General features: G+C 56.5%; 1 protein-coding gene and 1 pseudogene across 2 annotated transcripts in view; one reads left to right on the top strand and one right to left on the bottom strand.

Annotated features, from left to right (window-relative positions):
• Positions 1 to 5,354, top strand: part of LOC129557782 (GATOR1 complex protein NPRL3-like) — a 53,071-nt pseudogene extending 47,717 nt beyond the window's left edge. The window contains exons 4-8 of the transcript XR_016036625.1: positions 1,069 to 1,175; positions 1,554 to 1,681; positions 3,278 to 3,438; positions 4,069 to 4,261; positions 4,637 to 5,354. The product of XR_016036625.1 is annotated as a GATOR1 complex protein NPRL3-like (transcript). The remainder of the gene's footprint in view (positions 1 to 1,068; positions 1,176 to 1,553; positions 1,682 to 3,277; positions 3,439 to 4,068; positions 4,262 to 4,636) is intronic.
• Positions 5,296 to 11,828, bottom strand: LOC129555067 (DNA-3-methyladenine glycosylase-like). The gene is made up of 6 exons (XM_088833060.1): positions 11,768 to 11,828; positions 9,377 to 9,605; positions 8,740 to 8,890; positions 7,710 to 7,914; positions 5,856 to 5,948; positions 5,296 to 5,738 (listed from the first exon to the last, which is right to left on the bottom strand). The coding sequence occupies exons 1-6, from the start codon at positions 11,826 to 11,828 to the stop codon at positions 5,332 to 5,334; spliced, it is 1,146 nt and encodes a 381-aa protein (XP_088689186.1). The 3' UTR covers positions 5,296 to 5,331.
• Between the last annotated feature and the right edge of the window lie 5,733 nt (positions 11,829 to 17,561).

Genomic DNA, 17,561 nt, shown 5'->3' with positions numbered 1-17,561 from the left:
TTATAGACACAGAGTAAGTGCCCACAATCCCGTATCTCAGCAGTAACCACAGCAGATTCCTCCAACTCTTTTATATACACGTTATCACATAATCTTTGAATAACAAAATTAGGATTATACTTACATTACTTGTAATGAATGAACAGTGCCCACGTAGACCTCCGCATCCTAATGTGAGTGGGACCTTCCTTATGTGGGACTTTGCAGATGGAATTAACACTCTTGAGATGGGGCGATAATCCTGGATGATCTGGGTAGGCCCTCGTGAAAGGGAGGCAGGTGGAGAGGCTTTGACTCGAGAAGAGGAGGTGGGAGGTTCAGTGGAGGTGACCGTGGAGGCCAAGGTGGGAGACGTGGTCTCACCTCACCTCACGCCACGAATAGCAGCTTATATCCTGGAGGCAAAGATCAGTGTACCTGCCGACAGCCTGACTCCAGCCCAGTGCTCCCAATTTCAGACTTCTAGCCTCGAGCAGGCGCTCTGGCTGCAGGGAGAGTGGATGTGGACCCACTGGGTGAGGTTGGTGGCAGAGACGGAGGGAAGTGAGCCTGTGTCCTTTAGAGCCATTGTCCCTGGGACTTGGGGTGAGAGGGAGGGTCAGCAGTGGGACTGAAACGTCCTTTGTGTTTGAGCTGGGGCCACTGGAGGCCGTTTGCTGAGACAAGGTTGGGGTGTTTCGGTGCTGTGCCCAGAGGCACTTGGCTGTGGTGGTCGGGGTGAGCACTGCCCAGTACCGTGGTCTCACCCTGGCCCTCCCGCCCGGCACTGTGGTCTGTCTGTGGGCCATCCTGACGTCGTGAGAGCCCAGGGCAGCGGGACAGAGGGAGGCTCTCCAGGGCCGAGGGAGGGGTGGGGTGGGTGCGGCAGCCCCTCGTCCGCTGTCCTGATGCTTGCTGCGGGTGGGCCAGGGGCTGGCCCCTGCCAGGATGGGCAGCCACGACCCTCGCGCAGCAGAGTCGGCCTCGTCCTGGTTGCCCCAGGCGTCCATGTCGGTGCCAACCGGGGCAGCTCAGGGACCGGCGACGGGTGGGCTGGCCTCCCCTCACTGTCCCCGACCCTGCCTGCAGGTGTTCCAGCTGGCGGCCCACCTGGTGTACTGGGGCAAGGCCATCGTCATCTACCCGCTGTGTGAGCACAACGTCTACATGCTGGCTCCCAACGCCAGCGTGTGTCTGTGAGTCCCCCTGGCTGCCGGGGCCCCCAGCTGGTGCTGCCAGCTCAGCCAGGCCGCGTTCCAGTTCTGGCCTGGTCCCGCCCCTCCAGCGCCACCCAGGCCCGCGCAGCCTCTGGGAAAGGTCTGCACCTGCCCACACCTGCCGGCCAGTGGGCCCTGCACAGGGCTCCTGCTGGGAGGTCAGGAGCCTCGGTCCTGACACGGAGGCTCACAGGGGCTGCGGTGTGGGAAGGCACCTGGGCGCTGTCCTCGCTGCACCCTTCCAGCCCCCTCCCCGCACTGCATCTCCTCCTGCCCAGTGCGGGCTCGAGGCGAGGACGCAGATGCCTGACCGAGGGGAGACCTCTCGAACTCAGGGATCCTCACCCCCATCCCCAGATATTCCCTGCTCGCCGAGCAGTTCTCACATGTTTCCATCTCACGACCTGCCGTCTGTCCTTGCCAAGTTCTCCTTGCCTGTCTCCTTGTCAGAATTCAGGAACCCCCTGGCCCCTCCTGTGCAGGAGGTGAGTCTTGGGAGCTGGGGGAGCCCAGGGACCAGCCACCGGGCTTCGGTCCCCAGTTGATCCCAGGCCCACAGTGTTGCTGTGCCCGAAGCCTGGGTTGGGGGCGGTGCTTGCTGTGTAGGTGGTACCTGCCCTGCCAGAGGCCGGCTGCCTAGCTAGGCTGCCTGCCGACACCTGGGTAATGCCAGTCCCTCTGCACACGGAGCCCCGTCTGCTCGTGGCAGGCAGTTCTCAGGGTTAGGGCAGAGCTAAGAGGTCAGTTGGCAGGAGATCGTGACCACTCCTGGGACGACAGAGCCACCCGGTGCCCCTTCTGGACCTGGGGGTCCTAGAATTGGGAACACAGAGGGTTTTGTTTTGCTGAGCCTGGACCCTGCCTTCCCACTCCCTCTCCTGCCTACCAGGGTCCCAGTAGCCACGGGGTCTGTGGGTGTAAGTCTGAGCTCACAGACCCTGAGAATTTTCACGTTTGGGTCCTGGACAGGATGGCCCTGGGTCTGGGTAAGGGTGGAGAGGGGCTGGCGGGTGTGGGCGGGGCGTGGTGGCCACCAGGGAGGGGCGAGGCATGGGGAACAAGCCGGTGAGTTGTGTTACAGGACTGACTGAGTGTGACCTGGGTCCCAGAGCCAGGCCCTGCCCCTCCCCGACTCCAGGCTGAGCCCTGGGCCCCAGGGGAGCGCCAGGTGGGACAGACGTCGGAGATGGGCTGGTGTTTTCAAGGCTTTGTCTTCAAAGTGAAGCGTTTGCTGTAACAAGTGCCGGGGCTGGTGGACAAAGCCAGTCCTTAGAAGCAGCACTTTCCTCCTCAAGTTGTGAACGCAGAGAAGGGACCATGTCAGTCACCATTTAGTCCTCCCAGGGATGGGGTGTGGTCTGCTCCAACCCCAGGCTGGAGGTTGGTCTGTTGGTCCCTTCACTTAGATGCCAAGCGAGAGTGTTCTAAATGCTGTCGTTCGCGGCACCTTTTGTTTCCAGAAACAGTGCCAGGTTGTGCCAGCTGAATGGAAGACACACTGTGTGTGTGCACCCTCCCCCTCCCCAGTGCAGACTTCCCAGTGGTCCAGATGGCCGGTGGCTTTTCTTGGCCTGAGGGGAGCTGGTTCTGATTCTGCTGGGTCCCAGGTGAGGCCGCCTGCCTCCCTATCTCCTGCTTCAGGCCCTGAATGTGTGCAGGTGCTGACGAGGTCTCTTGAAGTATTTTACAGTCCTTTTCTGTTTTCATTGCTGTGACTGGGTCACACATGCTCACTGTTCACCCGTGTGTCCGTGCCTGCCCACCCCTCCCAGCAGGGAACCCCAGGGACAGGAAGGTGGCCTGTGGGTCTGAGGCTGTGGACGCCCCCGCACGGGGGTCCCTGTCCCCGGCAGGCTTTCCGGTCGACCCAGGGGAGGACTTTCTACTCTCAGGGTGCCGGCCACTGGTGGGGTCCTCACAGAGCTCACGGGCTGGGAGAGGCAGCACAGCAGGGCTGCCACGTCACAGGTCCTGTCAGCTCTGGGCAGAAAGGTGTGTGGGCAGCCGGGCACGTAGCAGAGTGAGGGCGACCGAGGCCCTGCCGGGTGCCCCCTGTGACCTCTGGTGCCCCCCGCCTGCAGACGCAGCTCATCCAGATGGTGGTGTGGATGTTGCAGCGTCTGCCTGATGGCCTCGCCCAGCGAGGACGAGCCCCGCCCCCGCGAGGACGATGCACCCCTGGCCACCAGGGTGGGCGGCCGCAGCCTCAGCACGCCCAGTGCTCTCAGCTTTGGCTCCCCAAGTAGGACTTCCTGCCCCGGGCGTCTGTCTGGTGGGGGGTGAGCGCCTGGGCGCCCTTGGGAGAGGCGGGCGGCTGGGAGGCCTGACTCGGGCACCTGCGAGTGACCACGGCACCGTCACAGGGCCGCACTCGAACCCCTGCTCACACCGCCCTCTGGGCAGCCGTGTCCCCGCATGGACGTCACTCGCCCCGCTGGGCAGCCCTGCTTCGGGGGACAGGAGGTCCTCCCCTGCTTCCCTGAGGACGGGGCTCTGCCTTGCTGCGTTGGAGCAGCCTGGCCCAGCCTGGGGTTGGAGCAGACCACACTGCATCCCTGGAGGACCGCTGACACCTGCAGCCCCAGGGCCTGTGTGGAGATGGTGACTGACACGGTCCCTGCTCTGCAGAGCCATTCGGCCACAGTGTCCCCCTACGGCAGCAGCCCTGAGCCCAGGGCCCCGGCCTGGGGATGCGGGCTGGCGCCGCCTCAGGCTCAGTGCTGCCCCCAGCCTGCCCAGGGCCCCATTAGTGGGAGGGGCTGGATGACCTTGGGGTTTGGGGCAGCTCCCCAAGGGTGTGGCAGCAAGCTCCCAGGTGGGCACGGGTGACCACGGGGCCGGGGCTGCCACCCTGACTGGTGCCGGTTCTCAGCCAGCAGCGACGACATGACCCTGACCAGCCCCAGCATGGACAACTCCAGCGCTGAGCTGCTCCCCAGCGGGGACTCACCGCTGAATAGGAGGATGACCGAGAGCCTGCTGGCCAGCCTGTCCGAGCACGAGCGGGCTGCCATCCTCAGCGTGCCTGCGGCCCAGAACCCCGAGGACCTCCGCATGTTTGCCAGGTGGGGTGGGGCCCCGTGTGCAGAGACGGGCAGCGGGCCTCGGTGCAGACCTCAGGACTGGCGCCTCCGAGTGGGGCATCCCTGGAGCTCCTTCCGGTGCTGCTTGGCACGTCGTCCTCGTAGGGCTGGGCAGCGATCGTCCTCGGACCCTTGGCCTGGGGTCGGGGTGGGGCGTGAGGTCCGCACTTCGTGGGTGACAGACCCGGGGGCACTGGGCACATGGTGTTCTGGGAGCATCAGGTGGTCAGGGGCCACGTCCAGGCAAGACTCCCTCAGCTGCAGTGGCACGAAGGCCGGAAGTCCGCCCCCTCCTCCACCGAGGGGCGTGGGAGCGGCCCCGCGGGCTGTCCTCACGCCCGTCCCCGGCCCTGGCAGGCTCCTGCACTACTTCCGCGGCCGCCGCCACCTGGAGGAGATCATGTACAACGAGAACACCCGGCGCTCCCAGCTGCTGGCGCTCGTGGACAAGTTCCGCAGCGTCCTGGTGGTGACCGCCCACGAGGACCCCGTCATCGCTGTCTTCCAGGCCCTGCTCACGTGACCTGGGCGGGGGCGCTGCCTCTCACCCCCGGCTCCCTCCCCCTGCAGGGCCTTGCTTTCCTCATCTTCGTCTTCAGGACAGCCTCAGGGGCCCTGGGCTGCGAAGGTGAGGCTCGAGGTAGGGGCGCGACCAGCAGGCGGGCCTCTTGAGCGCTGCATGCCTCTCACGCGATTCTGCGATTCTGCCGCTTCACTCGCTGCCCTGTCTGGCCCCGCACTGCCTGCCAGCGGGCACCTCCCCAGCCCCACCCTCCTGTGTGACCTCCCAGAGGCTGTGGCCAAGCAGTCCCCTCCGTGGCCACCGGAGGCACCAGGACCTGGCTCAGGACATCCTGTGGGGAGCTGCTCTCTCTGCTTCCCCTGGGGGTGTGTCTGCCGTGGTGCTCCCAAACCCGGGGTGGCCTCAGGCCTGAGAAAGTGGGCACGGTGGCCCTGGGTCCTCCCGGAGCAGAGCTGGCTGTCAGGGGGCTCTGGCCAAGGTGCAGGGGACACTCTTCTAGAAACACAGCATTTATTTTGTTTGTAAACAATTAAAAGTCCTCGTGGGAACAGGCCCTGGCTCCAGCCTGTGTGTCCCGCTCCGCCGCCCTGTCCACCACGCTGACCCAGGGGCTGCCCTGCACGTAGAAGCGCAGGGGCTTCTGGGCCCACTCACCAGCCTGGCCTATGCCCACACGGGCTGCGGCCACCACGGCCGGCTCACTGGGCTCTGGGGGGCCCTGCTCCAGCCACACAGACTCGTCCCCAGCCAGGTCGCGCTGGTCGAAGCTCCTGTCGATGGCCAGGGCCTGGCACAACTTGGACAGGCCATTGCAGAGCTCACGGTCTTTGAGGGCTCGTCCCGCAGCGCCTTTGCGGAAGGTGTGGCGAAGCTGCCGCATGGCCTCCAGGCCCCCCAGGGGCTCCAGCGCTCGGAGCAGGACACACGCCCCATCCCCTGTGGGAGATGGAGCTTCCAGGCTGTGGTCCTCCTACCCAAGGCCTGACCAGAGCAGCCGGAGACAGCTGTGCTCACTCTCTGCCCAGACCCTTTGCCTGCACCCGTCCTGCTCACCCGTGCCTCCTGCGGGCACCTCTGGCCGCCTGCCCACCAGCTGGGGAGGCACGGAGCTCCCTGGATTCCTCTGGTTTGCGTGACTGGCACGAACTGTAGGTCGGTAGGCAATGGAAGCCCCAGAGACTGCTCCCCCATGGGCATCTGCCCCTGGGAGCAGCCCCCAGTGTACACAGGGTGCAGGTGAGCCCCACCCCGTGACCCCGTGGGGAGAGGTGCCAACATAGCCCCCACCTCGGGTCCCCCCCCACCGAGTCCAGGCCACTGAGGGATCCGACACCCAGGGCCTGGGATTCCCCAGAGAAAACATGCCTGTCCAGAGCCCTTGATCCCCAGCTGAGCACAGGGGTTGCTCTAGGCCTGGGATCTGTCCCGCCCGCTGGGATCTGAGGGGCTCAGCCTGACACGTGGCCAGGCCAGTCCCTCCCGGGCCTTAGCCACACAGGGCTTCCCATCAGCACCCAGGAGCTGGCCTTCTGCACAGCCCGCAAGCCTTAACAAGCCACTTTTCAAAGCACTTCAGGATGGTCTGAGGGCGCCCAAGCCTGGGCTCATCCCTCTGTGATTCCTGGGCCCTCCCTCTCCAGCCGCACAGCTCCCTCTGGTTCCACCAAGCGCGCTGGGTGCCGCCTGCAAACAGGTCAGGGGAGCAGCTCATCCCTCCTCTCCGAGGATGTGTGTGAGTGCAGCCCCAGCTCTTCCCACGGGGCCTCCCCATCCTCGCCCCCGCCCCCACCCCCCGCCCGCAGCAGGCCCCGCAGGCACAGACCAGCCCAGCTGCCCCTCCCTCCCTCCCGGATGATGCTTGGCCCTGGCTGTCTGCACCCCACAGTTTTCTGTTCCCCTGACCGGGACATTCCTGGGCATCCTGGTCCCAGGACCAGAAAGGAACACACAACGTCTCTCATCTGCCCGGTCCAACTGTACCCCCGAAAACGCCTTCCCTTCCTCACCAGCCACAGCCCCTTGTCCAAGTGCAGTCTCCCCTCACATGAGGGGTTGGTTCTAATGCCAAAGAACAGCTTGGCGACGGGAAAGTTCTCCGGGAGGTAACAGGCCCCTGGGGCGGTCCCTGTCACTCAGCTTCACACAGCTGCCTTCTGCGGGGCGGGGTGCAGGGCCAGGCAGGGCTCCCTGCGTCCTCCAGCCTGCGGCCTGCGCTCAGTATCTGCAGCTGTCCACTCTGGGCAGTCACCACTCACACTTCACTGGAGTTCTCCAGTGTGACCGACAGCCCTGATGTCCCCAAGTCTTCATCTTGGGACGGAGGCTCAGCAGACAGACACTGGGACTGGCTGGCCAGACCCACTGCTGGGCGCTTCCTTCCCAGCACAGACCCACCAGAAAACAAGTGCCTACCCACAAAGGACCTGGTGGGTCCCCCAACGAGGGGGAGCTCTAGACCAGCCTCTCTCCATCTGGCACTGCTGACCCTGGGGCCACAATTCTCTGTGGACTCGGCCGTCCTGTGCGTCATGAACGGTGCACACCCTCCCTGACCTCTACGCACGGCAAGCCAGGAGCACCCCAGGGCTCTGACGGCCGAGAACATCCAGACGTTGCCTCATGTTCCCCACGGTGGCAGGGTCATCCCTGCTGAGACCCTGTGACTGCCCACCGGTAGGCTCCTGCCTGAGCCCAGCGCACCCCAAATCGATCTCACCCTTGTTTCCCCATAGTTGGCCCCTCCGAGCCACTCAGGGCCTCCTGCACCCTCCCGCTCTGGGTTTAGGTCGGCCTCTGTTCCATGGGCCCCCGGTGCCTCTGAGCCACTGGCAGTGCAGCCAGGGTGACGCCGCAGCCTCGCTCCCAAGGTGCCCCTGGCTCAGACACCTGCGCCCTGGTCCTCCTCACCTTGGCTGGAGACGTTCATGCAGAAGTACATGCCGTAGATGAGATACACGTAGAGGGTCCCGGGCTTCATGAACATGCCACGGTTGCGGGGGGTCTGCCGGCCGCCCCTTGAATGGGCAGCTTCATCCTCTGGCCCCAGGTATGCCTCAGTCTCCATGATGCGGCCGCGGAGCTCTGTGCCGTCATCCAGTCGTCGGACCAAGATCTGCTCCGGGGAGGAAGAAGGGGGCTCGTTCCCCGCTGACGGCCCGCGGCCTGCCTGCCCCTCCCCAGGTTGGGATGTCCCGGGATGTCCCGGGACGTCCGCATACAGCCGGTCGGCTGCGGGCCCTGCTCAGCGAGTGTCCTGTCCATAGGGCGCAGCCAGCCTGGGCCAGCCAGGGCCGGGGTGTGCTCAGCACCAGCGAGTCCACGCGCCTCCTCTCACGGGGGCCCTGCCCTCCCCGCCCAGTGCCTCTGGACTTGATGCTTAGCCTGGGGCTGAGCAGTGTGAAGGGCACAGGGCCCTGCCCGGGATTCCAGGGCCCGTGGAGCTCTCCACCCGGACCAACTGCAAAGGGCTGTCGTGCTCAGTGCCCACCCCGCCAGCTCTGAAAGCAGCAGGACCAGCAGCTGCCCCATGGTGCCCAAGCCTGGCCCCCAGCCCCGGGGTGGCAAGCTCCTTGAACTGGGGGTCAGCAAAGGCAGTGGGCCGGGGAGGCATGTCTGGTGCTGGCTGCCTTGGACAACAACCTGGGTCCCGCAGGGGACAGAGGCTGGCTGAGCACAGGGCAGGGGCCGCTGTCAGGGGCTGTGCCCTGGGGCCAGCAGGACACCAAGGTGAGCAGCCTCAGGGGAGCCAGGGCCCTGGGGAGTGCTGGGCACGCCAGAGCCGGGCCCGCCCCGCCCGACGCCTGCGCCGTGCGGCACCGTGGCATGGCCCTGGGGATGGCTGGCAGGCATGCCCGGTGTCTGCAGCCCCAGGTGTGACTCAACCAGGGTTCATGGTGGAGTCTCAGGGACAGCCACCTCCCCAGAACGTACCCAGTACCTGCCTTGTCCTTAGGCCAGAGCTATCGATCGGATGGCTAGGCCACTGCCCCTTAGCCCATGGAGCCCGCTGTGTCTGGCCAGGGTCAGGAAACAGCCTGATGGTTTCCGTGCTGCTGTGGTGGGCACGCCCCACTGTGTGCTGTGGAGCCCTGAGGTTTGTGGAGAGCCACAGGGGGGACCAGGCAGGACCCCGAGTGTATCTTTAGTTTCCAGAGTGGAGGTGTGTGGACAGAAGTGAGGCACAGGCACCCTCTGCTCTGACCAAGGATAAAAATACCAGCGTGAATCCACTTCCTGGAGCCGGCCCTGGGGAGCCCCAGGCCAGTATATTTATAGCAGCATGGGTGTGGCTCCTGAAGCTCACGTGGACCTGAGCCCCACAGGACTGGACGGCTGTGCACAGTGTTCATTTGACTCACACACTTGGTCCCGCTCTTGCCTGAGTGAGACGCCGCTTTTAGAGGCTGGTGGTTGTAGGTGGGCCCTGCCTGCCCCTCAGGACGACCTGAGCCAGGTGCCTATGCACAGTGAGGCTCAGGAAACACTAATGTCCACCTATTCTGGGGAGACGACCCTTGGCAACTGCACACTGAGACCCCATGAGGCCCGATGAGGGGTCACGGATCCCCATTCACCTGTGAAGGAGGCAGGGAAGGTGGCCTGGGACTTGATGAGGGAGCTGCCGGAAGGAGGAGCTGAGTGACAGTGTGGCTGGGGCACAAATATCCAAAGGGCGGCTGGCCGGGCCCCGCAGCAGCCGGGCCATGGACGGCCCTGACAGCTCGGCCGAGGCGGGGGCTGCGGGGGCTCGGGGCGCGCTCGCTCCGCTGTCGCTGCGGTACCGTTTCCATGGGATGGAATTCACTGCTTTAAAGCGGACGCTCCAGGGACACTCAGTGCGTCTGTCCCCTCTGTCTAGTTTTCACTCCGAAGGGAAACCCCCTAAGCGCCCACTCCCTGCTCTACCCTCCCTGTGACCTCTGTCCCCCACGAGTCCACTTTCTGTCTTATGATCTACCTCCTGTGGATGTTTCATACAGATGGCGCTGTGTAATACACGGCCTTTAGTGTTCTTTTTTTCCCTCTTACTGCCGTGGTTCTGTTTGCCCACATTGTAGTGGACTTGATGAGTATGCACGCTTGTCCTTAGACAGATGTTTGGGTTATTTCCGCCTTTTCACTGTTGGGAACTGTGCTGCTATGAAAGTTACTGTATAAGTTTTTGTTTGAATACCTGTTTTCAATTCTTTGTGGGTATTCGAGGTTTAGACTTGCTAGATTGTGTGTTAACTCTATGTTCCTCTTTTTGAAGAATTGCCACTGTTCTCCCCAGTGGCTGCAACATTACTTTCTCGCTGGCAGTGTGCTGTGGCTCCCTGTTCTGCAGACTTTTTCCAACTCTTGTTAGTGTCCTCTGTTTTTCTTTTTTTTCCTTTTGTGAATTACGTTGTTTTGATAACAGCCATTCTAATGGCTGTGAAGTGGTACCACATTGTGGTTTTTCTTTGTGTGTCCTTGACAGCTAATGATGCTGAGCAGCTTTTCATGCTATTTGTGTGTCTTATTGGGAGAAAAGTCTGCTTGAGTCCTTCGCCCATTTTAAATTTGGGTTGTTTATCCCTTTGTAGCTGAGCTGTAAGAGCTCTCTGTATATTCTGGATGCTTATCAGACTTGTGATTAGCAAATATTTTTTTCTATTCTGTAGGTTGTTTTTTACTTTCTTGAGAGTATCCTTTGACGCACAAAAGCTTTAAGAATTTGTGAAGTGCAGTTTATTTATGTTTTATCTTACTGCCTGTGCTTTTGTTGTCATACCCAAGAAGTCATTGCTAAACCCGGTGCCAGTAAACACGTGAAAAGATGTTCGGCATCACTAGCCATCAGGGAAGTGGAAAAACCAGTGAGAGGGAATCCCCTGGTGAGCTTATGGCTCGGACTTTGTGCTTTCACTGCCGAAGGCCCAGTTTCAGTCCCTGGTTGGGGAACTAAGATCCCGCAAGCCTCACGGCTCAACCCACACAAACAAAAACAGAAATAACCCACAGCAAGATACCACTTTGCATCTATTAGAATGGCTACTATAAAAGGAGAGGAAAGAGGAAACTACTGCTGGCAAGGATGTGCAGAAATTGGAACCCTGAAGAACTGCCGTGCAGCATGTGGGATCTTCCTGGCGCAGGGATGAGATCTGTGTGCCCTGTGCTGGGAGGTGGATTCCCCACCATCAGACCACCAGGGAAGCCCCTGTGATTCGTCTTTTTATTGTCTTAACAGGGTCTTTCATGAGGTAGACATTTTACATTTTAATAGACAGCATCACATTTTTTTCTTTCATGGACTAGTGTTTGGTGTTTTATTGAAAAACTGATACCGAACCCAAGATTATACAGATTTTATTCTACGATGGTTATGATTTTGCATTTGAAAGATTAATGTTTACAGACCATTCTGAGTGAATTTTTGTGTGCGTTAGAGTATTTGGATCTACGTTCATTTCCTCATGTGGTTTCCAGTTGCTTCCTGGCCATTTGTGGACACACTTTCTTCCTCTGTTACACACTTCCTTTCTCTGTTACGCTGTCCGCTTGACTGGTCACTTGACTGGATTCACATGGGTCTATTTTTGTGCTTTCTGTCCTGTTTTATGTCTCCCTCTGCTTTCCGACATCACACTTCATTTCTATCGCTTTACCATAAGTTTCGGGGTTTGAATGAGGGGTTTCGGTCACTTTGCTGTTTAGTCTTCTGTCATCTCCTTTAGGTTTTGAACCAATTTGTCAAATATGTTCGGGAGGAATTTGAGATTCTGTTGAATCTACAGAAAGAATGATCCTCTTAACCACGCTGAGTGCATTGCTCGTGAACAAGGAAGAGCTCTGTATTGTATGATTTGTTTGTGCTCACCTGAGTTTCACGGTTTTCTGCACGCGTGCATATGTATATTTTGTAAGCTTTATACTTCAGGGTTTTACTTTTTGCGGTGCTATTGGAACTGTTTCAGATTCCAGGTGGTCCCGTGCATTACTGCTGATATTGCCATAGTCCCTCTGGGCTGCTGTCACAGACCACCGCAGATGGCGGCCCATCCCGTGAACAGGAGAAATTTATGTCTCGTTGCTCTGGAGGCTGACAGTCTGGGTTGGGGCACCAGCCTGGCAGGGTGAGGGCTCTCTTTTGGTGGCAGACTTCTCCTTGTGTCTCATGTGGAGAAGAGGGGCTGGGGTCTGAGACAGACCCCTTCATAAGCGCACGAGCCCCACTCCTGGCGACCCTGCCCTCGTGACCTGTCGCCTGCCGAGGGCAGCCCTGCCCACTGCCATTAGAATCCCTGTGTGTGGCCCTGGGGGCACGCAAGCACTCAGACACAGCACTCTTGAAACAGGGACTCAGTTGACTTAGGTAGACCTTTGCTTTTTGTTCTCCATTTTCCGATCAAGGCACAGGACTGGTGGGCTCTACTTCAGTTGGAATTTCTAAATTATGACGTCCAATAATCACAACACTGAATTTCAGAGATTCACTAGGACTGTCTGAGGGGGTGAACTGGACGCTGCTGAACTGTGAGTGGGGTGTGCTGGGCGCTATGTCCTGGAGGACAGCAGGGGTCTCCCAAGCCACTGGGCTCTGTCCTGTGAGGGGGGCATGGCATTATTTTTAAATTTACCCAAACCAGAATTTATTAAAACTGTACTATTCTGGTTTTTAATGGACGTATACTCATCATGAAATATTTTTGAAGCAAGTCAAAATTTGATTGGCAGCAGGGAGTCCTGGCTTGCTGCCATCCATGAAGTTGCAGAGTCGGACACGACAGAACAAGTTGCAATAGTATGTAAGATACTGTCTTTTTGTTAAACACTGAAATCCTACATCAGAGGAAATGTTGGGTTGACCAGAAAGTTTGTTTTTTTCCATACGGTGACTCTAGTAGCGCTCAGTTGTGTTTAACTTCATTCTAAAGAAGCAATTTTATTAGATTGTAATGTGACAGCTGTCACACCAGCATGCCTTTAAAAATAGCTTCCCAAAATTGGTAGATTTTTTGGTGCAGCCATTTCAGTAATGAAAATGGAAGGAAAAATGCAACATTCTTGGCATATTATGCTTGATTATTTTAAGAAAAGTAAAAGTGCAACAGAAATGCAAAAAAGATTTGTGCAGTGTATGGAAAAGGTGCTGTGACTTCTGAATGTGTCAGAAGTGGTTTGTAAAGTTTTGTGCTGGAGATTTCTTGCTGGAAGATGCCCCACAGTTGGGTAGACCAGTTGAGTCTAGTTGGGTAGACCAGTAGTGATCAAGTCGAGATTTTTCTGAGGACGATCCATGTTACACTTCAAGGGAGACAGTGGGCGTACTCGAAACATCCATGTCAGCGGCTAAACGTCATTCACACCAGCTCAGTTATGTTAATCACTTTAATGTTTGGGTTCCAAATAAGTTAAGAAAACGTTGATCTTATTTTCACATGTGATTCTCTACTTAAACAAAAGGAGAACGTTCTGTTTTTAAAGCAGACTGTGACAGGTGGTGAAACGTGAAGACAGTACAATAATGTGGAGCAGAAGAGATTGTGGGGCAAAAGCCGCCAGCCACACCCAGGCTGGTCTGCATCCAGAGGAGGTGATGTCGTGTATATGGTGGGAGTGGAAGGGAGTCCTCTATTATGAGCTCCTTCCAGAAAACCAAACAATTAATTCCAATAATGCTCCCAACGCTCTTCAGTTAGACCAACTGAAGGCAGCACTGGACAAAAGGTGTCTGGAATTAGTCCACAGAAGACTAATAATCGTCCATCAGGATACCGCAAGACCATATGTTTCTTTGATGACCAGGCAAAGACTGTTACAGCTTGGCTGGGAAGTTCTGCTTCATCCCCTGTGTTCACCAGACATTCCACCTTCAGATGTCCATGTATTTCGGCCTTTACAAAATTCTCTTGATGGAGAAAATATAAATACCCTGGCAGAGTGTGAAAGGCACCTGGAACAGTTCTTTGCTCAAAAAAGATAAAAAGTTTTAGGATGATGGAATTATGAGTTGTAAGTTGCCTGAAAATTGGCAGAAGGTAGTAGAACAAAATGAATGTGTTGTTCAATAAAGTTCTTGGTAAAAATGAAAAATGTGTCTTATCTTTCCCTAAAGACCAAAGGAACCCTTTGGCTAACCCAATATGTAAGTGGAGCTTGACATTAAAATCAGAATGTGTTAAAGGTCAGTGAACATTCAGTTGTTAACGGTAAGCCAGCATTTCTTTTTGCAGTTTTGAATTGGTATTGAGCTGGTGTGAGGTGATACCTCTTTAGACTTTTGATTTGCATTTCTCTGATAATTAGTGATGGTGAGCATTTTTCTTGCGCGTAATGGCAGACACTAAGTCTTCCTCAGAAACACCCTCCTAATCTCCGGCCCATGTTTCTGGGACTGTTGGTGAATTTATATTGAGCTGCAGGCGCTGTTTGTTTTGGAGATGAATTCTTGGGGTTATCTATGTTTACAAATATTTCCCCTATTCTTAGGGTTATCTTTCCTTTAGGGTTTCCTTTCCTGTGCAAACTTTTTAAGGGATTGTTAGTTCCTGTTTTCTTATTTCACGTTTATTTTTCATTATTCTAAGAGGTGGATTGAAAAAGAACTAGATGTAATTTATGGAAAAGTGTGCCTTTTCTCTATTTTTCTCAACAATTTCATGGTATCCAAGTTTCCAGTAAGATCTTTGTACTTTGCGGAGTTTATTTTCGTGTGTGGTGTTAGGGAGTCTTCTATTCTCATTCTCGTTTTCATTAAGTAACTTCCACACCATCCTACATCGTGGCTGTTACCAGTGTACATCCCAGGCATTGGTGCAGGAGGCTTCCCTTTTCTCCACGTCCTGGGCAGCACTTGGTGTTTGTATAGTTTCTAATGATGGCCATTCTGACTGGTGTGAGGTGATTAGTCCATGTACTTTTGATTTGCATTCATTTAATGGTGAGTGGAGTAGCTTTCCCTGTGCTTTTTGATCTTCTACAGGGTATGATTTACCACTTGAAGTTGGCTTCTTGAAAGTGTGCCCTATTTTGAATTCTTTTCCGATGGTTTACCTGGGGACGACTTGATGGCAGGCATCATTTACAGCCCCACAGGCCTTGTGAACGTCAAGTCCATCTGCCCACCTGGGTTTAAAGTTGTTGTTACGGGAAACGGCCAAAAGGTGGCAGCATTTCTTCATGCCCGTCTCTGGTTTCTAGGGCATGCAGAGCCTTAGAGAAACTCCTATTCATCCAGGTTTCTTGAGCTCACGTAAGCCTTATGAAGAAAGCTGAGCACCGAAGAATTGATGCTTTTGAACTGTGGTGTTGGAGAAGACTCTTGAGGGTCCCTTGGAATGCAAGGAGATCCAACCAGTCCATTCTAAAAGAGATCAGTCCTGGGTGTTCATTGGAAGGACTGATGCTAAAGCTAAAACTCCAATACTTTGGCCACCTCATGCGAAGAGTTGACTCACTGGAAAAGACTCTGATGCTGGGAGGGATTAGGGGCAGGAGGAGAAGGGGACGACAGAGAATGAGATGGCTGGATGGCATCACCGACTTGATGGACATGAGTTTGAGTGAATTCTGGGAGTTGATGGACAGGGAGGCCTGGCGTGCTGTGTTCATGGGGTCGCGGAGTCGGACATGACTGAGCGACTGAACTGAACTGAAGCCTTGCCCTGAAGCCCTCTTAGTCAATTACAGAGCTGACTGCATCTTAATAAAATTAAATAACTTTGCGGGTGTGTGAGAAGTTGATCTGTGTATTTAGTTCCTGCTTTTCCACTGTTAGGCCACTGGATAAAGCCTTTGGTGTGTGTGTTGGTCTCAGCTTTTGTTTCCTTATTCATTATTTGCCTACTTAAACCAAAATGGCAAAAAAGAAATGTTCCCCATTGATGCAGAGAACCTCAGCTAGGCTCAGGCCAGAGCAGGGTCTGTTAGACTGATAAGTGGCCTGTGCCTGTGGGGTGGGTGGAGGGTGCACCATGGCCACAGCACTGGTTCCCTGGACAGCACGGATTCTTATGGGCCTGGACCGTGTGTTCTTGTTTCCCTGTGCCACGCTCCTCTGTTCCCAGTTTGGGCAAATCCGTCACCCGGTCATCACAAACAGGGTCAGATACACGTGGACAAAAGTGCAGTGGCAAACTCAGCCGTTTTAAAGGGCTGCTGGCTTTTTGCTTTTGTCCTTTGTTTTAAAATCTGTCTTGTTTTCTGTCCTGTAATTTCCAAGGATGATGATAAAAGCTTTAAGAGGGCACCTTCTTGGAGAAAAAATTCAGACCACAGGATGTCCGTGGCTCAGCTGCTGGGCGCGCAGAGGCTCTGCCCGCAAACGTCCGGGTCCGGCCTCTCTGCCCTCGCCCTCGGGGCCGCCAGAGAAGATGCAGCCGCCCGGTAGGTGACAGGTCGGGCGGCGTGCGCAGCCCTGGGCTAGAATGGTGATGAGCTGGAATGGCCTGCTTGCCAGGTGACAGAGCTCCTTTGTGCCATTGCATGCCCAAGGGTCAGTGCTCCACAGTGAATCCCATCTGTTCATAAACGTTCAACCGTCATGGTGGTGGTTTTTTTCAAGTTCTTGTCTGGTTGAATACTAGCATACTCTTCCAACTAATAAAGCTGAGACGTGTGTGTGTTCTCAGAGCATTAGATCGACACCCGTGCTTGTAGAGATGTGTGTGTGGCTGGCAGCTCTCAAGAGCTCTTTCGTGAAACGGTAGGGTCGCTGTCAGGCCGCACCAGTTGCCCCTCAAGGGCTCTCCGCGCTGGGAGGACCCCGAGTCCGTTTTCAGCGACAGCAGCGTCCACCTTCCTGTCCTCCCCCGTCCTCACCGCAGTCGGCCCCTTGCACACTGTCAGTCGATGGGGCGGAGGAAGAAGCTGAGGCCGGGAGAGGTCCTGCCCAGAGTTTGGCCAGGCCGTGAATACACCGGCCTGACAGTTGTCCTTTCAGACCCAGCTCTGGTTTCCCTCTGACAGCCTCTCTGCCAGAGAACGCTGCTACTTCAGGCTGGGCGCTCAGGGCCGCTGTGTCCCCACTTGATGGCAAGACCGATGGCCAGACAGCCTGGGCCGGGGTCGGGCTCTGCGACTCAGGAGACGCCCTGTGCGCCCCCCCGACCCCGCAGTGTCCTGTCCGTGAGAGGGGCGTCTCAGCGGCTCCTTTCTCCCCGGTTGGCTGCGCCGGCCACACTGGGGGTTCCCAGAGGGAGTGTGCGCTCACCCCATGGGAGCGGGCCTGGAGGGTCTCTTTGGTGCCATTTGCTCCTTGTTATTAGCCCTTCCCATGAGTAGATTCATAAGCTTTGCTCTCACAGAGCAAAGTACACTTGGGTAAAGCCTGTGCTAAGCTGGGCGCTTTCGGTGAGGAGGCTGACGGGGAAGCGGCATCATCTCTTCCCAAAACTCAATCATACGCGTAACCAGGGGTGAGGGGAACCCAGTGACTCTCTCCTTTTTAAACAGCAATTTTCTTCCAAGGAGCATGCAGTTCATTTGTACAAATCTTAACTGCAGCTTAGCTTTCAGTCGATTGAAGAGTCTAACTGCTTGCATTTTTATTTTCCACTCTCATTATAAATCCAACATTTCCCTGTCAGATGCACATGGTGATGTAGACGTTATTAGAAACAATCCTAGAAAGAGGCGTTGGGAATATAATATATGGGAGATGACCTTTCACAAACCGCGTGAGACAGGCAGGGCACACACTGTGTAACTGGGTTGTTTTCATGGCTTTTGAAGTTGCAGTGCAGCAGGTGTCCGGGGCTGCTAGAATCAGAGGGTTTACACAGCTGGCCTGCT

This window comes from Moschus berezovskii, chromosome 27 (assembly GCF_049115385.1).
Source record: "Moschus berezovskii isolate FMDL1 chromosome 27, NW_MosBer_1.0, whole genome shotgun sequence".
Classification (NCBI taxonomy): domain Eukaryota; kingdom Metazoa; phylum Chordata; class Mammalia; order Artiodactyla; family Moschidae; genus Moschus; species Moschus berezovskii.
This window is presented reverse-complemented; position numbering and strand designations above follow the sequence as displayed.